Genomic DNA, 17,898 nt, shown 5'->3' with positions numbered 1-17,898 from the left:
CACCCAGTGCTGCCCCTCTCCCAGTGCCAATCCCCTAGTGCTGCACCTCTCCCAGTGCCACTCCCCAGTGCTGCCTCTCTCACAGTGCCAATCCCATACTGCTGCCCCTCTGCCAGTACAAATTCCCCAGTGCTGCCCTTATCCCAGTGCCTCTCCTGAATGCTGCCTCTCCCAGTGCAAATCCACAGTGCTGCCCCTATCCCAGTACCACTCCCCCAGTGCTGCCCCTCTCCCAATGCCACTCCCCCCTGCTTCCACTCTCCCAGTGCTTCTGCTCTCCCAGTGCCACTCTCCAGTGCTGCCCCTCTCCCAGTGCCAATTCCCAAGTACTGCCCCTCTCCCAGTGCCAATTCCCCAGTGCTGCCCCTCTCCCAGTGCCACTCCCCAGTGCTGCCGCTCTCCCAGTACCAATCCTACAGTGCAGCCCCTCTCCCAGTGCCACTCCACATTACTGCCCCTCTGCCAGTGCAAATTCCTCAGTGCTGCCCCTCTCCAGTGCCAATTCCCCAGTGCAGTCCCTCTCCAGTGCCAATTCCCCAGTGCTGCCCCTCTCCCAGTGCAAATTCCCCAGTGCTGCCCCTCTCCCAGTGCCGCTCTGCAGCGTTGCCCGTCTCCAGTGCCTCTCCCTTGTGCTGCCCCTCTCCTAGTGCCAATTTCCCAGTGCTGCCCCTCTCCCAGTGCAAATCCACAGTGCTGCCCTTATCCTAGTGCCAATCCCCAGTGCTGCCACTCTCCCAGTGCCACTCCACAGTGCTGCCCCTCTCCCAGTGCCACTCCATGGTGCTGCCCCTCTGCCAATGCCAATTCCCCAGTGCTGTCCCTCTCCAGTGCCAATTCCCCAGTGTTGCCACTCTCCCAATGCCAATTCCCCAGTGCTGCCACTCTCCCAGTGCCACTCCCCAGTGCTGCCACTCTCCCAGTGCCACTCCCCAGTGCTGCCACTCTCCCAGTGCCACTCCCCAGTGCTGCCCCTTTCCAGGTGCCTCTCCCGAATGCTGCCCCTCTCCCAGTGCAACTCCCCAGTGCTGCCACTCTCCCAGTGCTGCCACTCTCTCAGTGCTGCCCCTCTCCCACTGCCAATTCCTCAGTGCAGGCCCTGTCCCTGTGCCACTCCCAGTGCTGCCCCTCTCCCAGTCAAACTCTCCCATGCTGCTGCTCTCCCAGTGCCTCTCTCCAGTGTTGCCACACTTGCAGTGCCTCTCCCAAATGCTGCCCATCTCCCAGTGCCTATCCCCTACTGCTGCCCCTCTCCCAGTGCCACACCGCAGTACTGCCCCTCTGCCAGTGCCAATTTCCCAGTGCTGCCCCTTGCCAGTGCCAATTCAGTTGAGCTGCCTCTCTCCCAGTGCAAATTCCCCAGTGCTGCCCCTCTCCCAGTGCCAATCACCTAGTGCAGCCCCTCTCCCAGTGCCACTCCCCAGTGTTGCCCCTCTCCCAGTGCCACACCCCAATGTTGCCGATTTACCAGTGCCACGCCCCAGTGCTGCCCCTCTCCCAGTACAAATCCTGCAGTGCAGCCCCTTTCCCAGTGCCACTCCCCAGTGCTGCCACTCGACCGGTGATGCTCTCCTATTGCTGCCCCTCTCCCAGTGCAACTCCCCCAGTGCTGACCCTCTCCCAGTGCAATGCCCCCAGTGCTGCCCCTTTCCCAGTGCCTCTCCCAAATGCTGCCCTCTCCCAGTGCCACTCCCCTATGATGCCCATCTCTCAGTGCCTCTCCCGAATGTCCATTGCTGCCCCTCTCCTGAGCCACTCCCCCAGTGCTGCCCCTCTCCCAGTGCCATTCTCCAGTGATGCCCCTCTCCCAGTGCCACTCCCCTATGATGCCCATCTCTCAGTGTCTCTCCCGAATGTCCATTGCTGCCCCTCTCCTGAGCCACTCCCCTAGTGCTGTCGCTTTCCCAGTGCCTCTCCCAAATGCTGCCACTCTCCCAGTGCCACTCTCCAGTGCCACTGCCCAGTACAGTGCTGCTCCCCCAGTGCTGCTTCTCTCCCAGTGCCAATCCCCAGTGCAGCCCCTCTCCCAGTTCCACTCCCCAGTGCTGCCCCCTCCCAGTGTCATTCCCCAGTGATGCCACCTCCCAATGCACCTCCCAGTGCAGTGCTACTCCCCCAGTGCTGCCCCTCTCCCCGTGCCACACCCGAGTGCTGGCCCTCTTCCAGTGCAGTGCCAGTCCCCCAGTGCGGCCCCTCCCCAGTGCCACTCCCAAGTGCTGCCCCTCTCCCAGTGCCACTCACAACTGCTGCCCCTCTCCCAGTGCCACTCTCCCAGTGCTGCCCCTCTCCCAGTGCCACTCTCCCAGTGCTGCCCCTTCTCAGTGCCTCTCCCAAATGCTGCCCTCTGCCAGTGCCACTCTCCAGTGATGCCCATCCCCCAGTGCCACTCCCCAGTGATGCCCATCTTCCAGTGCCACTCCCCAGTGCTGCCCCTTCTCAGTGCCACTCCCCCAATGCTGCCCTTTCTCAGTGCTACTCCCCTAGTGCTGCCCCTCTCCCAGTGCCAGTCTCCAGTGCTGTCCTTCTCCTAGTGCCACTCCCCCAGTGCTGCCCCTTCTCAGTGCCTCTCCCAAATGCTACCCCTCTCCCAGTGCCACTCCCCAGTGATGCCCCTCTCCCAGTGCCACTCCCCCAGTGCTGCCCCTTCTCGGTGCCACTCCCCCAGTGCTGCCCCTTCTCGGTGCCACTCCCCAGTGCTGTGCCTCTCTCGAATGCTGCCACTCTCCCAAACGCTGCCACTCTCCCAGCGCCTCTCTCCAGTGGTGCCCCTCTCCCTGTGCAACTCCCAGTGCAGTGCTACTCCCCCAGTGCTGCCCCTCTCCCAGTGCCATTCTCCACTGATGCCCCTCTCCCAGTGCCACTCCCCCATGATGCCCATCTCTCAGTGCCTCTCCCGAATGTCCATTGCTGCCCCTCTCCTGAGCTACTCCCCTAGTGCTGTCACTTTCCCAGTGCCTCTCCCAAATGCTGCCACTCTCCCAGTGCCACTCTCCAGTGCCACTGCCCAGTACAGTGCTGCTCCCCCAGTGCTGCTTCTCTCCCAGTGCCAGTCTCCATTGCTGACCCTCTCCCAGTGCCACTGCCCAGTGCAGCCCCTCTCCCAGTTCCACTCCCCAGTGCTGCCCCCTCCCAGTGCCACTCTCCCAGTGCTGCCCCTTCTCAGTGCCTCTCCCAAATGCTGCCCCCTGCCAGTGCCACTCTCCAGTGATGCCCATCCCCCAGTGCCACTCCCCAGTGATGCCCATCTTCCAGTGCCACTCCCCAGTGCTGCCCCTTCTCAGTGCCACTCCCCCAATGCTGCCCTTTCTCAGTGCTACTCCCCTAGTGCTGCTCCTCTCCCAGTGCCAGTCTCCAGTGCTGTCCTTCTCCTAGTGCCACTCCCCCAGTGCTGCCCCTTCTCAGTGCCTCTCCCAAATGCTGCCCTCTGCCAGTGCCACTCTGCTAGTGCTGCCAACTCCCAGTGCCACTCCCCCAATGCTGCCCTTTCTCAGTGCTACTCCCCATTGCTGCCCCTCTCCCAGTGCCACTCCCCTAGTGCTGCCCCTCTCCCAAATGCTACCCCTCTCCCAGTGCCACTCTCCAGTGATGCCCCTCTCCCAGTGCCACTCCCCCAGTGCTGCCCCTTCTCGGTGCCACTCCCCAGTGCTGTGCCTCTCTCGAATGCTGCCACTCTCCTGAACGCTGCCACTCTCCCAGTGCCTCTCTCCAGTGATGCCCCTCTCCCTGTGCAACTCCCAGTGCAGCGCTACTCCCCCAGTGCTGCCCCTCTCCCAGTGCCATTCTCCAGTGATGCCCCTCTCCCTGTGCAACTCCCAGTGCAGTGCTACTCCCCCAGTGCTGCCCCTCTCCCAGTGCCACTCCCCAGTGTGGCCCCTCTCCCAGGTCCACTCCCCCAGTGCTGCCCCTCTCCCAGATCCACTCCCCAGTGCTGCCCCTCGACCAGTGCCACTCCCCCAGTGCCATGCCTGAGTGCTGTCACTAATAAATGGGCCCCTCTCCCTGGTATATCCGAGATTACAGTGTATCAGGGAGTTACAATGTTGGTGTTCAGTCTGAGAGTGAGGATTATAGCTCCTTATGGTATATCCGAGATTACAGTGTATCAGAGAGATATAATAATGAGGATATAAATGTGCCATTTACAGGATGTGAAAAATGTGCAATGTATTATAGATTTCTGACTATATTGAGCTGTTAATTTATTCCACTAATATTTCTACGCAGCGGAAGAGTCTCCGTTATTGAAACCCGAGAATGCTTGAAGTTTGATGTTCTGTGTAACGCTACCGATTATCAGGTAATGGAACCCTGAAACATCTTATGTCCCTCCTTTTAAGTTTGTGTTTCCCTCTCCTTCCTCGTTCTTTGCAGCGATCTGCACAATTCACAGCGTAAACCTAAACTACGTCCCACCGGCTGGGGTGACTTTTATGCTCGAGACTAAACCAGTGCAGTATTAGAACATAAGAAATAGGAGCAGGAGTAGGCCATTACGGCCCCTCAAGCCTGCTCCCCCATTCAATAAGAACATGGCAGAACTTCTACATCAACTCCAGTTCCTGCCTGATCCCCATATCCCTTGATTCCCTTAGCGCCCAAAATACTATTGAAATCATTCCTAAATATACTCAAGAATGAATGAGCATCCACAGCCCTCTGGAGAAGAGAATTCCAAAGATTCACAACCCTTTAAGTGAAGAAATTCCTCCTCATCTCAGTTCTAAATGGCCGATCCCTTATCCTGAGACTATGCCCCCCCTAGTTCTAGACTCCCCAGCCTGGGGAAACAACCTCTCAGCATCTACCCTGTCAAGCCCCCTCAGTATTTTATACATTTCAATCAGATCACCTCTCATTCTTCTAAACTCCACTGCCATTGGATGCCATTGAATTGACTTTTTCTGAACATGGCGCTGGAGAATAGTGACATGTCTCTGTGAGCTCCCACAGCTTATTGTGGGAGTGATCGGGAAGTAAGTATTCCATTCCAGTGAACCTTTGTTGCACCCACTCTGAGGCAAGTATAGAATCATAGAATCATCGAAAGTTACAGCACGGAAGGAGGCCATTTCGGCCCATCGTGTCCGCGCCGGCCAACAAAGAGCTATCCAGCCTAATCCCACTTTCCAGCTCTTGGTCCGTAGCCCTGCAGGTTAGAGCATCCCAAGCGCACATCCAAGTACTTTTTAAATGTGGTTAGGGTTCCTGCCTCTACCACCCTTTCAGGCAGTGAGTTCCAGACCCCCACAACCCTCTGGGTGAAGACATTTCCCCTCAAATCCCCTCTAAACCTTCCACCAATTACTTTAAATCTGTGCCCCCTGGCTTTTGACCCCTCTGCTAAGGGAAATAGGTCCTTTCGACCCACTTTATCTAGGCCCCTCATAATTTTATACACCTCAATAAGGTCTCCCCTCAGCCTCCTCTGTTCCAAGGAAAACAGACCCAGCCTATCCAGTCTTTCCTCATAGCTAAGATTCTCCACTCCCAGGAACATCCTTGTAAATCTCCTCTGTACCCTCTCTAGTGCAATCACATCTTTCCTGTAATGTGGTGACCAGAACTGCACACAGTACTCTAGCTGTGGCCTAACCAGTGTTTTATACAGTTGAAGCATAACCCCCCTACTCCTGTATTCTATGCCACGGCTAATAAAGGCAAGCATTCCGTATGTCTTCTTAATCACCTTATCTACCTGGCCTGCTACCTTCAGGGATCTGTGGACATGCACTCCAAGGTCCCTCTGTTCCTCTACACTACTCAGTGTCCTACCATTTAATGTGTATTCCCTTTCCTTGTTAGCCCTCCCCAAATGCATTACCTCACACTTCTCTGGATTAAATTCCATTTGCCACTGTTCTGCCCACCTGACCAATTTATTGATATCTTCCTGCAGTCTACATCTTCCTGCAGTCTACAGCTTCCTTCTTCAGTATCAACCACACAGCCGATTTTATCATCTGCAAACTTCTTAATCATACCCCCTATATTCAAGTCTAGATAATTGATATATACCACAAAAAGCAAGGGACCTAGTACTGAGCCCTGCGGAACCCCACTGGAAACAGCCTTCCAGTCACAAAAACACCCATCAACCATTACCCTCTGCTTCCTGCCTCCGAGCCAGTTTTGAATCCAACTTGACACTTTGCCCTGGATCCCTTGGGCTTTTAACTTTGTGACCAGTCTGCCATGTGGAACCTTATCAAAAGATTTGCTAAAGTCCATATACACTACATCAAACGCACTACCCTCATCTACCCTCCTTTTAACTCCTCAAAAAATTCAACCAAGTTTGTCAGACACGACCTTCCCTTAATAAATCCGTGCTGACTATCCTGTATTAATCCGTGTCTTTCTAAATGAAGATTTATCCTGTCCTTCAGAATACTTTCCAATAATTTTCCCACCACCGAGGTTAGGCTGACTGGCCTGTAATTACTCGGTCTATCCCTTTCTCCCTTTTTAAACAAGGGTACCACATTAGCAGTCCTCCAGCACCACACCTGAAGCCAGAGAGGATTGGAAAATGATGGTCAGGGCCTCTGCTATTTCCTCTCTTGCTTCGCTTAACAGCCTGGGATACATTTCATCTGGGCCTGGGGATTTATCCACTTTTAAAGCTGCTAAACCCCTTAATACTTCCTCTCTCACTATGTTTATTTCATCTAATATTTCACACTCCTCCCTGATAGCAATGTCTGCTTTGTCCCTCTCCTTTGTGAAAACAGACGCAAAGTATTCATGAAGAACCCTACCGACGTCTCCCGCCTCCACACACACATTACCCTCATGATCTCTAATAGGACCTACCCTTTCTTTAGTTATCCTCTTACTCTTAATATATTTATAAAACATCTTTGGGGTTTCCTTGATTTTACTTGCCAAGAATTTTTCATGCTCTCTCTTTGCTTTCCTAATATCATTTTTAATTGCCCCCCTGCACTTTCTGTACTCCTCTAAAGATTCTGCAGTATTTAGCCCTCGATATCTGTCATACGCCTCCCATTTTTTCTTTATCCTACCCTGTATGTCCCTAGACATCCAGGGGGCTCTAGATTTGTTAGTCCCACCTTATTTCTTTAAGGGCACATATTTGGTCTGAACCCTCCAGATCTCCTCCTTGAATGCCTCCCACTGCTCTGACACTGATTTACCTTCAAGTAGCTGTTTCCAGTCCACTATGGCTAAATCCCCTCTGAGCTTAGCAAAATTTGCTTTTCCCCAATTTAGAATGTTTATTCCTGGTCTATCCTTGTCCTTTTCCATAAACTACTTTGGCCTAGAAATTCAGTTGCCTTAGCGCCGCTTTTGAGGCGCTAGAGGGACTAGCGCCAGAGTTATGGCCAGTTTAAAAATTCCCTGGGGCCCTAAATCGGCGTTGCAGTGGTAGCGCTGCGCTGGCACCGATGACGTCATCGGTGTGCACAGCGTCCCGGTTGCCATGCCGACGGGCCCTAGCGCCGAAATTCAGTTGCGGCCGCCTCGCCCGTGGCAGCCGCAACTAAGACTCTGGCAACAGAGTCTTGCATGAGTTTGCGCCGGCGCATTAAAGGCCCCGCGGCGGCCGGCCGCTTTCCCGCCGGCCGCCTGCCCGCAGCTCCCTCCCCGGACTTCTCCCCCCCCACCCCCCGGAACAGATGCAAGCCCGGCACTTGTCCGAGGTGCCGGGCTCATTTTTAGACAGATTTGCGCGGGCCGCGGCCGGGTGCAGGCAGCTCCTCCTTAACGGAAGGAGGAGGCCTGCACTTCCCGAGCCTGCCGCACCGCATCGGGTGCCGCAGCGCCGGAATTGCGGCGCGAAACGGCAGTTAGCGCCGATTTACCGCCGCAAAGACCCTTCAGTAGCGCCGGCAGCCGTTTGGGCGCGGCCCTGCTGAATTTTTGGCGCGCGCAGGGGGACTTAGCGCCGGCACTAACTTCCGGCGCTAAAGCCCTGGCTAAGCCAAAACCCAATTTCTAGGCCTTTGAATCTAACAGAATTATGGTCACTAGCACCAAAATGCTCCCCCACTCATATGCCTTCTACCTGCCCAGCTTCATTCCCTAAAACTAAGTCCAGAACCGCCCCCTCCCTTGTTGGGCTTGCTACATACTGGCTAAAAAAGTTCTCCTGGATGCATTTTAGTAATTCTGCACCCTCTATACCTTTCACACTAATTTTATCCGTTAATATTGGGGTAGTTGAAATCCCCTACTATTACTGCCCTTTAGTTTTTGCACTTCTCAGAAATGAGAAGTATGTCCTTCCTTAGGTAAGGAGACCAAAACTGTGCACAGTACTCCAGGTGTGGTCTCACCAAAGCCCTGTACAATTGCAGCACGACTTCCTCACTCTTGTATGGCAAACCCCTTGCAATAAAGGCCAACATGCCATTTGCCTTCCTAATTGCTTGCTGTACCTGCAGTTAGGTCTGACTCTTAAAAGCGAGAGTCTCACCGGCCACAACTGTGTCAGAGATCGGGGCGAAGAGCTGTTTTAATTTTCTATCATTGGCCCAGAAATTCGGGTCGGGGGCTTCCCGCGGGTGCAAGCCTCCGACCTGCACTTACCGAGCGCGCCGGCCGTTGAGCTGTGGGCCCGCGTGGGATTCCGATCCTGGGCCTGCTCCAACTGCCGGCGCGCAGTGCTTGCGTATCCCAGGGGCGCAGTTAGTTCGATGCGTCCCCTGGGATCACGTGGGCCATGGGCAGCCAATGGTAGCAGGGAATGCTTCATTCATAAGTTTCACAGGAAGAGCTGTCAAACTTATAAATACTATAAGCCCCAAAACATTGCTAAAACCTCAAATAATTTTTTTTTTAAATCACATTTTTAAAATAAACTATAAATTACATGAAATAACTATTTTAAACAATAATTTAAATTTTTGAAAAAATTAATTACATTTTCTAATGGGGCTAAAAATAAACTTACCTTTCTTTAAAGTATTTAAAAATAATAAACCTGTGGAAAAAATGTTTTAATTTTAATTAATTCACCACTTACCTTGTTAAAAGCAGGCCTTACGCCTACTTTTACATGTCTAACTTCTGGAGACTTACCCTCCCGGAGAAACCTGGAAAAAAAACTAAGTTCGATGCGCACGCGCAGCCTCTCCGGCGCACGCGTTTGACTTCTGAACCCCTTCTTTCAGGGGAACGGAAGTGCCGGTTTCCCGCACATGCGCAGTGCATGCAAGAAACCGGCACTTTCGTTGGGCCTACGCGTGAGTACCCCGCGCGTACCCACGTGTTGGGACCCGAATTTCTGGGCCAATGTGTCTGCACAAGTTAGCTTCATTTTCACTGCACGGGACTGTGACATTTCCGTGTCGTTTTTAAACCTGTGTTGCCTGGATCTTATCCCCATGGTTCCATCCATTTTCCTGGCTGCCCATTCTGGGGGAGCTGTCCCAGGCATCACTCTCCTGAAACAGGAGGCAGTGTCAGCTGTGGCTCAGCTTAAACCTCGATTGTAAGCCAGCTAACAGCCCGACTGATTTCACACTCAGTTCCAATCGATCGCGCGTACATTGGGGCGGGGTGTAAACATGATGGGCTGGATTTTGATTGAGGAGGCGTGTAGGAGGCGGGACTACAACTTTTGGGGCTGTAGTCCCGCCTCCATCGATTTGTGGCCAATCCACGTGACTTTCACTTGATTGACCTTGTTGAACCCGCCCAGTGGGCTCAGCAGGCCAATTAAGGGCCACCCGGCAACAGGTGACGTCACAGATTGACATTTCATCTGTCGAGAGCTTTTGACAGATGAAGTATCAGCGTTTCACAGCTCTTTGAAGCTGTCAAACACTGACAATCTGTACACTAAGTTAATTCCTTCCTCTCAGGCTGATTTAGAGATCTCTCCAGAACAGAAAGCTGAATGCTGCAATTTTTGACAGCTCGCGGCCATTCTGCTTTCTGTGCCGGTGAGATGAGGGGCTCCGAGACCTGAAGGAAGGAAGGCTGTAAAGGTAAGTAAAGGTAAGTAAAACTTCTTTAAACACTTTACACACACCAAACACACTTACCTCTGCACTCATGCACCCATCACTCACCTGAACACCGGACATCTCGACCCCTCCAAGCCCGTCAGCCCGACGGTCCGCCTCGCTAACTTGGCGTGGTTTGGAGCCGTCGGGAATCCCACACTTCAGCAGTAAAAATAGGGATTAGGCTAAAAACTGCCTGTTAACTACCTGTTAACAGGCAGTTAATTGGCACTAATCCCCTTCCCGCCTCAGGGAGGCGGCTCCCAGCACAGGTCGGGTATCCGCCTCCTTTGAAACTGGCATGGAGGCGGGTTGGGGGCAGGATGGGTTTGTGCCCCCGATTTCGAGATTTTAACCCCCCACACGCCTCCAATCCCGCCTCCACGGTCCAATGAAAATCCTGCCCCTGGTGTCCGACCCGAACCCGCCCCATTACCACCGGGTGAGTCGGGTTAAAATCGGGGCCATAGATTCTCTTCCCTTGTTCTGGGCTCCCCTCCTAGACGGGAGGATCCTTCCCTATCTACCCTGTTAATTCCCTCATTATTCAAAGGCCTCAATCAGATCTCCCCCTTTACCCTCCTCATCTCCAGGGAATATACCCCAGGTTTACACCGACTCTCATCACAGCTCCGCACTTTCATCCGACTGGTGAATTATCCATGAACTTTTCCCAAGCTAACTTGGAGCAGACTGAGTGGAACACAATGGCCCAGAAATTCGGGTCTCCACGGGTGAGTACGCACGGGGTACTCACCCGTAAGCCCAATGGAAGTGCCGGTTTCCTGCATGCACTGCGCATGCGCGGGAAACCGGAACTTCCGTTCCCCTGAAAGAAGGGGTTCAGAGGTCGAACGCGTGCGCGGGAGAGGCAGCGCGTGCGCGTCGAACTTAGGTTTTTTTTGCAGGTTTTCCCGGGAAGGTAAGTCTCCAGAAGTTAGACATTTAAAAAGCAGTCGCAAGGCCTGCTTTTTATAAGGTAAGTGGTGAATTAATTAAAATTAAAACATATTTTCCACAGGTTTATTATTTTTAAATACTTTAAAGAAAGGTAAGTTTATTTTTAGCCCCGTTAGAAATTAAAATTATTGTTTTCAAAAATTTAAATTATTGTTTAAAATAGTTATTTCATGTAATTTATAGTTTATTTTAAAAATGTGATTTTTTAAAAATTTATTTGAAGATTTAGTGATGTTTTGGGGCTTATTGTATTTATAGGTTTGACAGGTCTTCCTGTCAAACTTATGAATGAAGCATTCCCTGCTACCATTAGTTCTCCATGGCCCAGGTGATCCCAGGGGACGCATCGAACTAACTGCGCCCCTGGGATACGCAAGCACTGCGCGCCGGCAGTTGGAGGAGGCCCAGGATCGCAATTCCACGCGGGCCCACAGCTCAACGGCCGGCGCGCTAGGTAAGTGCAGGTCGGGGGCTTACACCCGCGGGAAGCCCCCGACCCGAATTTCTGGGCCAATATTCCCAACACAGTTTAACCGCTGCTCTGTGGAACTGCAGTGCTACATCCATGCTTTAATATTCCGGACTCTTTCCTTCCTCACTCTTGATACCTGTGAGACAGCTTTTATTGAGCTGACCCTGCATCCTAGACCATTTGCAGGTGTGGGAGACTATAACTGCTCAGACAGGTTCCCTACCATTCTAATCTCACTGCTTGCTAATTTGCGTTCCCTCCCCTCGCCCTATGAACAGGTCCGTCGTTACAACGAATTGGTCTGGATTGGAACTCGCCTCACACAAAATGATCTTGGAAATGTCAAATTGAGGCCGGGAATAAAGCGCCTCTTTCAGTACACCCAAGGAGCGAACTCAGCAGGTAGGCGAGAGGGGTGCAGAGATACCTCCCATCCTCTCCTGCAGGCTATTGAGCGCTGTTGTAACAGGCAGTGGCATTACCTCATGGCACATCAGGGGAGCACTCTTCATTACTGTTATTAATATTCGTTGCAAGATTCATATCGACGCTTTGAAAATATCTGCATCACAATATTGGGCTACAGCTCCATGGATATCAGAGGCTCTCTACAGCTCTCATTAGTCAGACATGAGCCTAGCCGCGAGGGTGTTACTGAAAGCTATTCAACTATCAGGGCCATCGCAGCCGAACCATAGAAGAGCAGTAGAACTTTACAGCCCGGTAGGAGGCCATTCGGCCCATCTGTGGCTGTGCTGGCGCTTTGCTACACCAATCCAGCACAAACCAACATGATCTCATCTTTCAGCGGGAGGCACTGGACAGCGGTCAGGAGCAGGAACCCTGGCTGGGTTTCCCTCTTCCTATCCCAATGATTTTAGGATCTGTAAGCACGACCCTGCCTGAGAATAGCTACCACAGCATCGTCAAGGGAAAGGACCTGGGCTGTCCTGGTCCGAGTGGCTCCAGCAGCACAATAACAATGCACCCACCCACTGGTCCCCTGAGGGGGCACTCGTGCCATATTTTCTTCACGGTATTTTAGGGTAAAATCTTAAAACTGAGCTCCCAGTGAGGCGGCTCCTCTGCTGGGTGAGTGCATCAGAAAATGATATAGAATTTCATAGAGGTTACAGCACAGAAACAGGCCATTTGGCCCAACCAGCCCATGTCAGTGTTTGTGCTCCACATCAGCCTCCGCCCACCCCATCAACACCTCCTTCTATTCCTTTCACCCTCCTGTGTTTATCTAGCCCCCCAAATACCTGGGCTCTGGGCTTGCAAATTATAATCAACCGAGCATCAAGGGTCCATGAATTTTCCGACAGCTGAGAGAATCCTGAGAGAAAGGGGCCCAGTGAAGAGGGCGAGGGGTGGGAATCCAGCGAGAAAGGGGCAGCAAGACTCTGCACGGCTATTTCAACTGTGCCCTCTCCCCATTCCCACTGGGCTGCGCGGGTTAAAATTCCCCCTCTCGTGTCTGGCGTGGATTTGTTTGCGAATTATTCTTCATGGGTAGAGCACAGGAAGAAACCAACACTCCAGCCTTTTGGGGGTGATAATCTGTGTTCTACCTTGAGACGCCATGTGATATACAGGAGGGTGATATCACACCATTTAACATACAGGAGGGTGATATCACACTATGTGACATATAGGACAGATTGATCGCACCATGTGATGTACAGGAGGGTGATATCCCACCATGTGACATACAGGAGGGTGATATCCCACCATGTGACATACAGGAAGGTGATATCCCAACATGTGACATACAGGACAGATTGATCGCACCATGTGACATGCAGGACAGGTTGACCGCACCATGTGACACCACAGACTGATAGCGTTAAAGTGCTCCCATATAGCTGCCTAAGGATTGCTGTGCATTGGATTCCCACATGCTGCCTTCAGTGACACGATGCAATAGCGACACACTGAATCTTCCTGTTGATCCAGCTCTGATTTCCTTTCCTTCAGGTGTAGTGTTTAAGCCGACTGCACAATTTCTCACCTCGAACACTAAGGAAAGGATGGTTAATGTATACTTGCTGCTTCCGTCAGAATACCAGGCAAACCCTCCAACACCCAATGACATGAGGGTAAGTACCAGTCCCATTCCTATCATGTGACGTTGGCCTGTATCTATCGCCCAAACTATTGAGGCTACGGCCCAGAGAGCATTAGTCAAATAATCACTGCTGTTGGTTTTTGGTACACATCAGTTCAGAGGTGCTGCTTGACTCATTGTCAAGTCATCTACCAGCACAGTACCCAGAGCGAGAGCGGTTACTTCACTCCTGAGAGGGAGGAATTGAATGAAATCAGTATTTGCAGGAAAATGGTGTTAGGGAAACTGACGGGATTGAAGGCCGATAAATCCCCAGGGCCTGATAATCTACATCCTAGGGTACTTAAGGAAGTGGCCCTAGAAATAGTAGATGCATTGCTGGTCATCTTCCAAAATTCTATAGACTCTGGAACAGTTCCCATGAATTGAAGGATAGCTAATGTTACCCCACTATTTAAAAAAGGTGGTAGAGAGAAAACGGGGAATTATAGACCGGTAAGCCTGACATCGGTAGTGGGGAAAATGCTAGAGTCCATTATAAAAGATGTAATAGCAGAGCACTTGGAAAAGAGTGACAGGATCGGACAAAGTCAACATGGATTTACATGCTTGACTAATCTACTGGAATTTTTTGAGGATGTAACTGGTAGAATAGATAAGGGAGAACCAGTGGATGTGGTGTATTTGGACTTTCAGAAGGCTTTCGATAAAACCCGCATAAGAGATTAGTGTGCAAAGTTAAAGCACATGGGATTGGGGGTAAGGTACTGTCTTGGATAGAGAACTGGTTGGCAGACTGGAAGCAAAGAGTTGGAATAAACGGGTCTTTTTCCGAGTGGCAGGCAGTGACTAGTGGGGTACCGCAGGGATTGGTGCTAGGACCCCAGCTATTCACAATATATATAAATGATCTAGACGAGGAAACTAGATGTAATATCTCCAAGTTTGCAGATGACGCAAAGCTGGGTGGGCGTGTGTGCTGTGAGGAGGATGCAGAGAAACTCCAGTATGATTCGGACAGGTTGGATGATTGGGCAGATGCAGTATAATGTGGATAAATGCGAGGTTACCTTCAGCGACTGGTGCACAAGGACACCCAGGTCTCGTTGCACTTCCCCTTCTCCCAATCTATTGCCATTCAGATAATAATCTGCCTTCCTGTTTTTGCCACCAAAGTGGATAACCTCAAATTTATCCACGTTATATTGCATCTGCCATACTTTTGCCCAATCACCCAACCTGTCCAAATCATCCTGGAGTTTCTCGGCATCCTCCTCACAGCACACACGCCCACCCAGCTTTGTGTTGTCTGCAAACTTGGAGATATTACATCTAGTTCCCTTGTCTAGATCATTAATATATATTGTGAATAGCTGGGGTCCTAGGACCGATCCCTGCGGTACCCCACAAGTCACTGCCTGCCACTCGGAAAACGACCCGTTTATTCCAACTCTTTGCTTTCTGTCTGCCAACCAGTTCTCTATCCAAGTCAATACCTTGCCCCCAATCCCATGTGCCTTAACTTTACACGCTAATCTCTTTTACTTCCAACTCATTGTTTTACTTTCCTGCCAGAACTGAACTTACATCCTCTTGGGCCTCTTATGGTTCCATGTCCGGCTATGTTATCTCCACTGCCAATTCAGCAACTTGGAAAAAGATGGTCTTTATTACACCATTCAGTGAAACTGCCAGCGATGTCAGTTTAACTCTTTCCCCACTGCAGAGCCAACCCTCTGTTGGCTGCAGGACAGTCTGTGCTGCTTCAGGGATGAGTTCAGCACTCTGTGGGACCGTCAGCCCACCAGTGCACAGCCTGGTGTACATCACCCCTGTGTTCGCTGACCTACATTGGCTCCTGGTTAAGCAACACCTAGATTTTAAAATTCTCAACCTTGTTTTCAAATCCCTCCACGGCCTCGCCCCTCCCTATCTCTGTAATCTCCTCCAGTCCTACAACCCTCTGAGAGCTCTGCGCTCCTCTAATTCTGGCCTTTTGCGCATCCCTGATTTTAATCGCTCCACCATTGGTGGCTGTGCCATCAGCTGCCTAGGCCCTAAGCTCTGGAGTTCCCTCCCGAAACCTCCCTACCTCTCTCTCCGCCTTTACCACGCTCCTTAAAACCTACCTCTTTGAACAAGCTTTTGGTCGCCTGCCATAATAGCTCCTTATGTGGCTCAGTGTCAAATATTGGTTGTATAATCGCTCCTGTGAAACGCCTTGAGACATTTTACTACGTTAACGGTGCTATATAAATACAAGTTGTTTGCTATGAGCAATGCTGCTCCTGTGTGCCAGTGGAAAGGTGTCCGTGAGCAGCAAACCCAGAGCCTCAGGGAATCCAAAGTGCGAGCGCCGGGTGGGGCCCGAGACTCCCAGTTATACTGCAGCAGGCAGCACAGCGGTGGGGACATTCCTGAGGCTGGTACGAGCGGGCAGTGTAGCTATAGCGCCCGCTCACACCTCTCTCCAATTGGGAAGGCTGGGCTGTACACAGGTGTGTTTAAACTGGTGCACAGAACCCGTGCTGACTGGGCTCCAGCTAACCAGTGAGGACAGCTGACTAGAAAGTGAGGGGGCCCATTCCTGTCGCCGATTCAGTGGGACGTCAGGGTGTCTCTCTGAAGCAGTAACGTCAAGGCCTCAAAGTGGTCTGTTGACTTGGGGCTGGTGGTGTGGGGTTAAAGATCACGCCAGCCCGACACCCAATGTGCAAATATAACTGGCGCATTGCATGAAGCGCAGTATCTCACCGAATTACTGAGGATTTATTTATAGTTAGAATCATAGAATCTTACAGCGCAGAAGGAGGCCATTCAGCCCATTGTGCCTGTGCCGGCCGGAAGACCTCTCCAATTAGTCCCACTCCCCTGCTCTTTCCCTATAGCCCTGCACTTTTCCACTTTTCCCTTCAGGTATTGATAAAATTCCCTTTTGATTATTGAATCTGCTTCCGCCACCCTTTCAGGCAGCGCCTTCCAAATCACAACAACTCGCTGAATAGGAAAAATTCTCCTCATCTCCCCTCTGGTTCTTTTGCCAATTACCTTAAATCTGTGTCCTCTGGTTACTGACCCTCCTGTCACTGGAAACTGTTTCCCCCGATCTACTCTAGCTAAACCCCTCAAAATTTTGAACACCTCTATTAAATCTCCCCTTAGCCTTCTCTGCTCTAAGGAGAACAATCGTGGCTTCTCTAATCTCTCCACATAACTGAAGCCCCTCATCCCTGGTACCATTTTACTAAATCTCCTCGGCACCCTCTCCAAGGCCTTGACATCCTTCCTAAAGTGCGGGGCCTAGAATTGAACACTTAAACTGTAGCTGAGGCCTAACCAGTAATTTGAAAAGGTTCAGCATAAATTCCTTTGTTTTATGTACTCGATGCCTCTATTCAAAAAGCCAAGGATCTTGTATGCTTTTTTAACAGCCTTCTTAACTTGCCCTGCCACCTTCATAGAATGATACAGCGCAGAAGGAGGCTATTCGGCCCATCGTGCCTGTGCCGGGGCTTTGGTAGAACTATCCGATTAATCCCACTCCCCCCAGCTCTTTCCCCATAGCCCTGAAAATTCTTTCCTTAAATCAACATGGGCTCATTTGAAATTATGGTTGAACAATTTATTTGACTGACATTGTAGAATATCGATGTTATTACGATACAGGTAAAACTGGGGAAGAGAGTTGCTGAAATATTGGCATGTCTCTCCCAATGGGCTCAGACACATCTAATTTTGTAAGAAGTCACACAACACCAGGTTATAGTCCAACAGCTTTATTTGAAGTCACAAGCTTTCGGAGCGCTGCTCCTTCGTCAGGTGAAGTGGAGAGATGCATAAAGACACAGCTTATATAGTCAGAGAATAATGTCAGATGTTTACAGGTAATCTTTCTAACTGCCATTTATCACACCTCGGCAGAGAGATAATCACAACAATCAAAGGTGTGAATGGTGTCCAAACAGGTCAGTCAGGAAAACATTACATCAAAGAACAATGAGGTGGGGTCACAAGGGGTCAAATGTCAACAATCGCCAGGCACGAGTGTTCCCTCCCAGTCGGGGAACACTTCAGCAGTCAAGGACATTCAGCCTCCGATCTTCGGGTAAGCATTCTCCAAGGCGGCCTTCGGGACACACAACAACGTAAAATCGTCGAGCAGAAACTGATAGCCAAGTTCCGCACCCATGAGGATGGCCTGAACCGGGATCTTGGGTTCATGTCACGCTACATGTAACCCCACCTGACGTAGGGTCATCCAGACTCGAGTCGTCGTTGCCTTGTTCTCTCTACACAGATGCGGCCGGACATGCTGTGATTCCCAGCAAAAAAAAAAAAAAATGTTTTTGTCTGGTTTTTTTTGTTTTTCACACAGACCCCAGCATCTGCAACATTTGACCCCTTGTGACCCCACCTCATTGTTC

General features: G+C 51.2%; 1 protein-coding gene across 1 annotated transcript in view; it reads left to right on the top strand.

Moving 5' to 3' along the window:
• Positions 1-17,898, top strand: part of LOC147096489 (uncharacterized) — a 48,485-nt gene that overhangs the window by 9,016 nt on the left and 21,571 nt on the right. Inside the window, exons 2-4 of the mRNA XM_085974131.1 lie at positions 4,222-4,294; positions 11,682-11,805; positions 13,384-13,505. Of these exons, the coding sequence (XP_085830257.1) occupies positions 4,222-4,294; positions 11,682-11,805; positions 13,384-13,505 (319 nt within the window). The remainder of the gene's footprint in view (positions 1-4,221; positions 4,295-11,681; positions 11,806-13,383; positions 13,506-17,898) is intronic.

This window comes from Somniosus microcephalus, unplaced genomic scaffold (genome assembly GCF_052327205.1).
Source record: "Somniosus microcephalus isolate GS21.2 unplaced genomic scaffold, FLI_Smic_1.0 unresolved_chr1, whole genome shotgun sequence".
Classification (NCBI taxonomy): domain Eukaryota; kingdom Metazoa; phylum Chordata; class Chondrichthyes; order Squaliformes; family Somniosidae; genus Somniosus; species Somniosus microcephalus.
The sequence above is the reverse complement of the archived record's forward strand: the minus strand, read 5'-3'. Positions and strand labels throughout refer to the sequence as shown.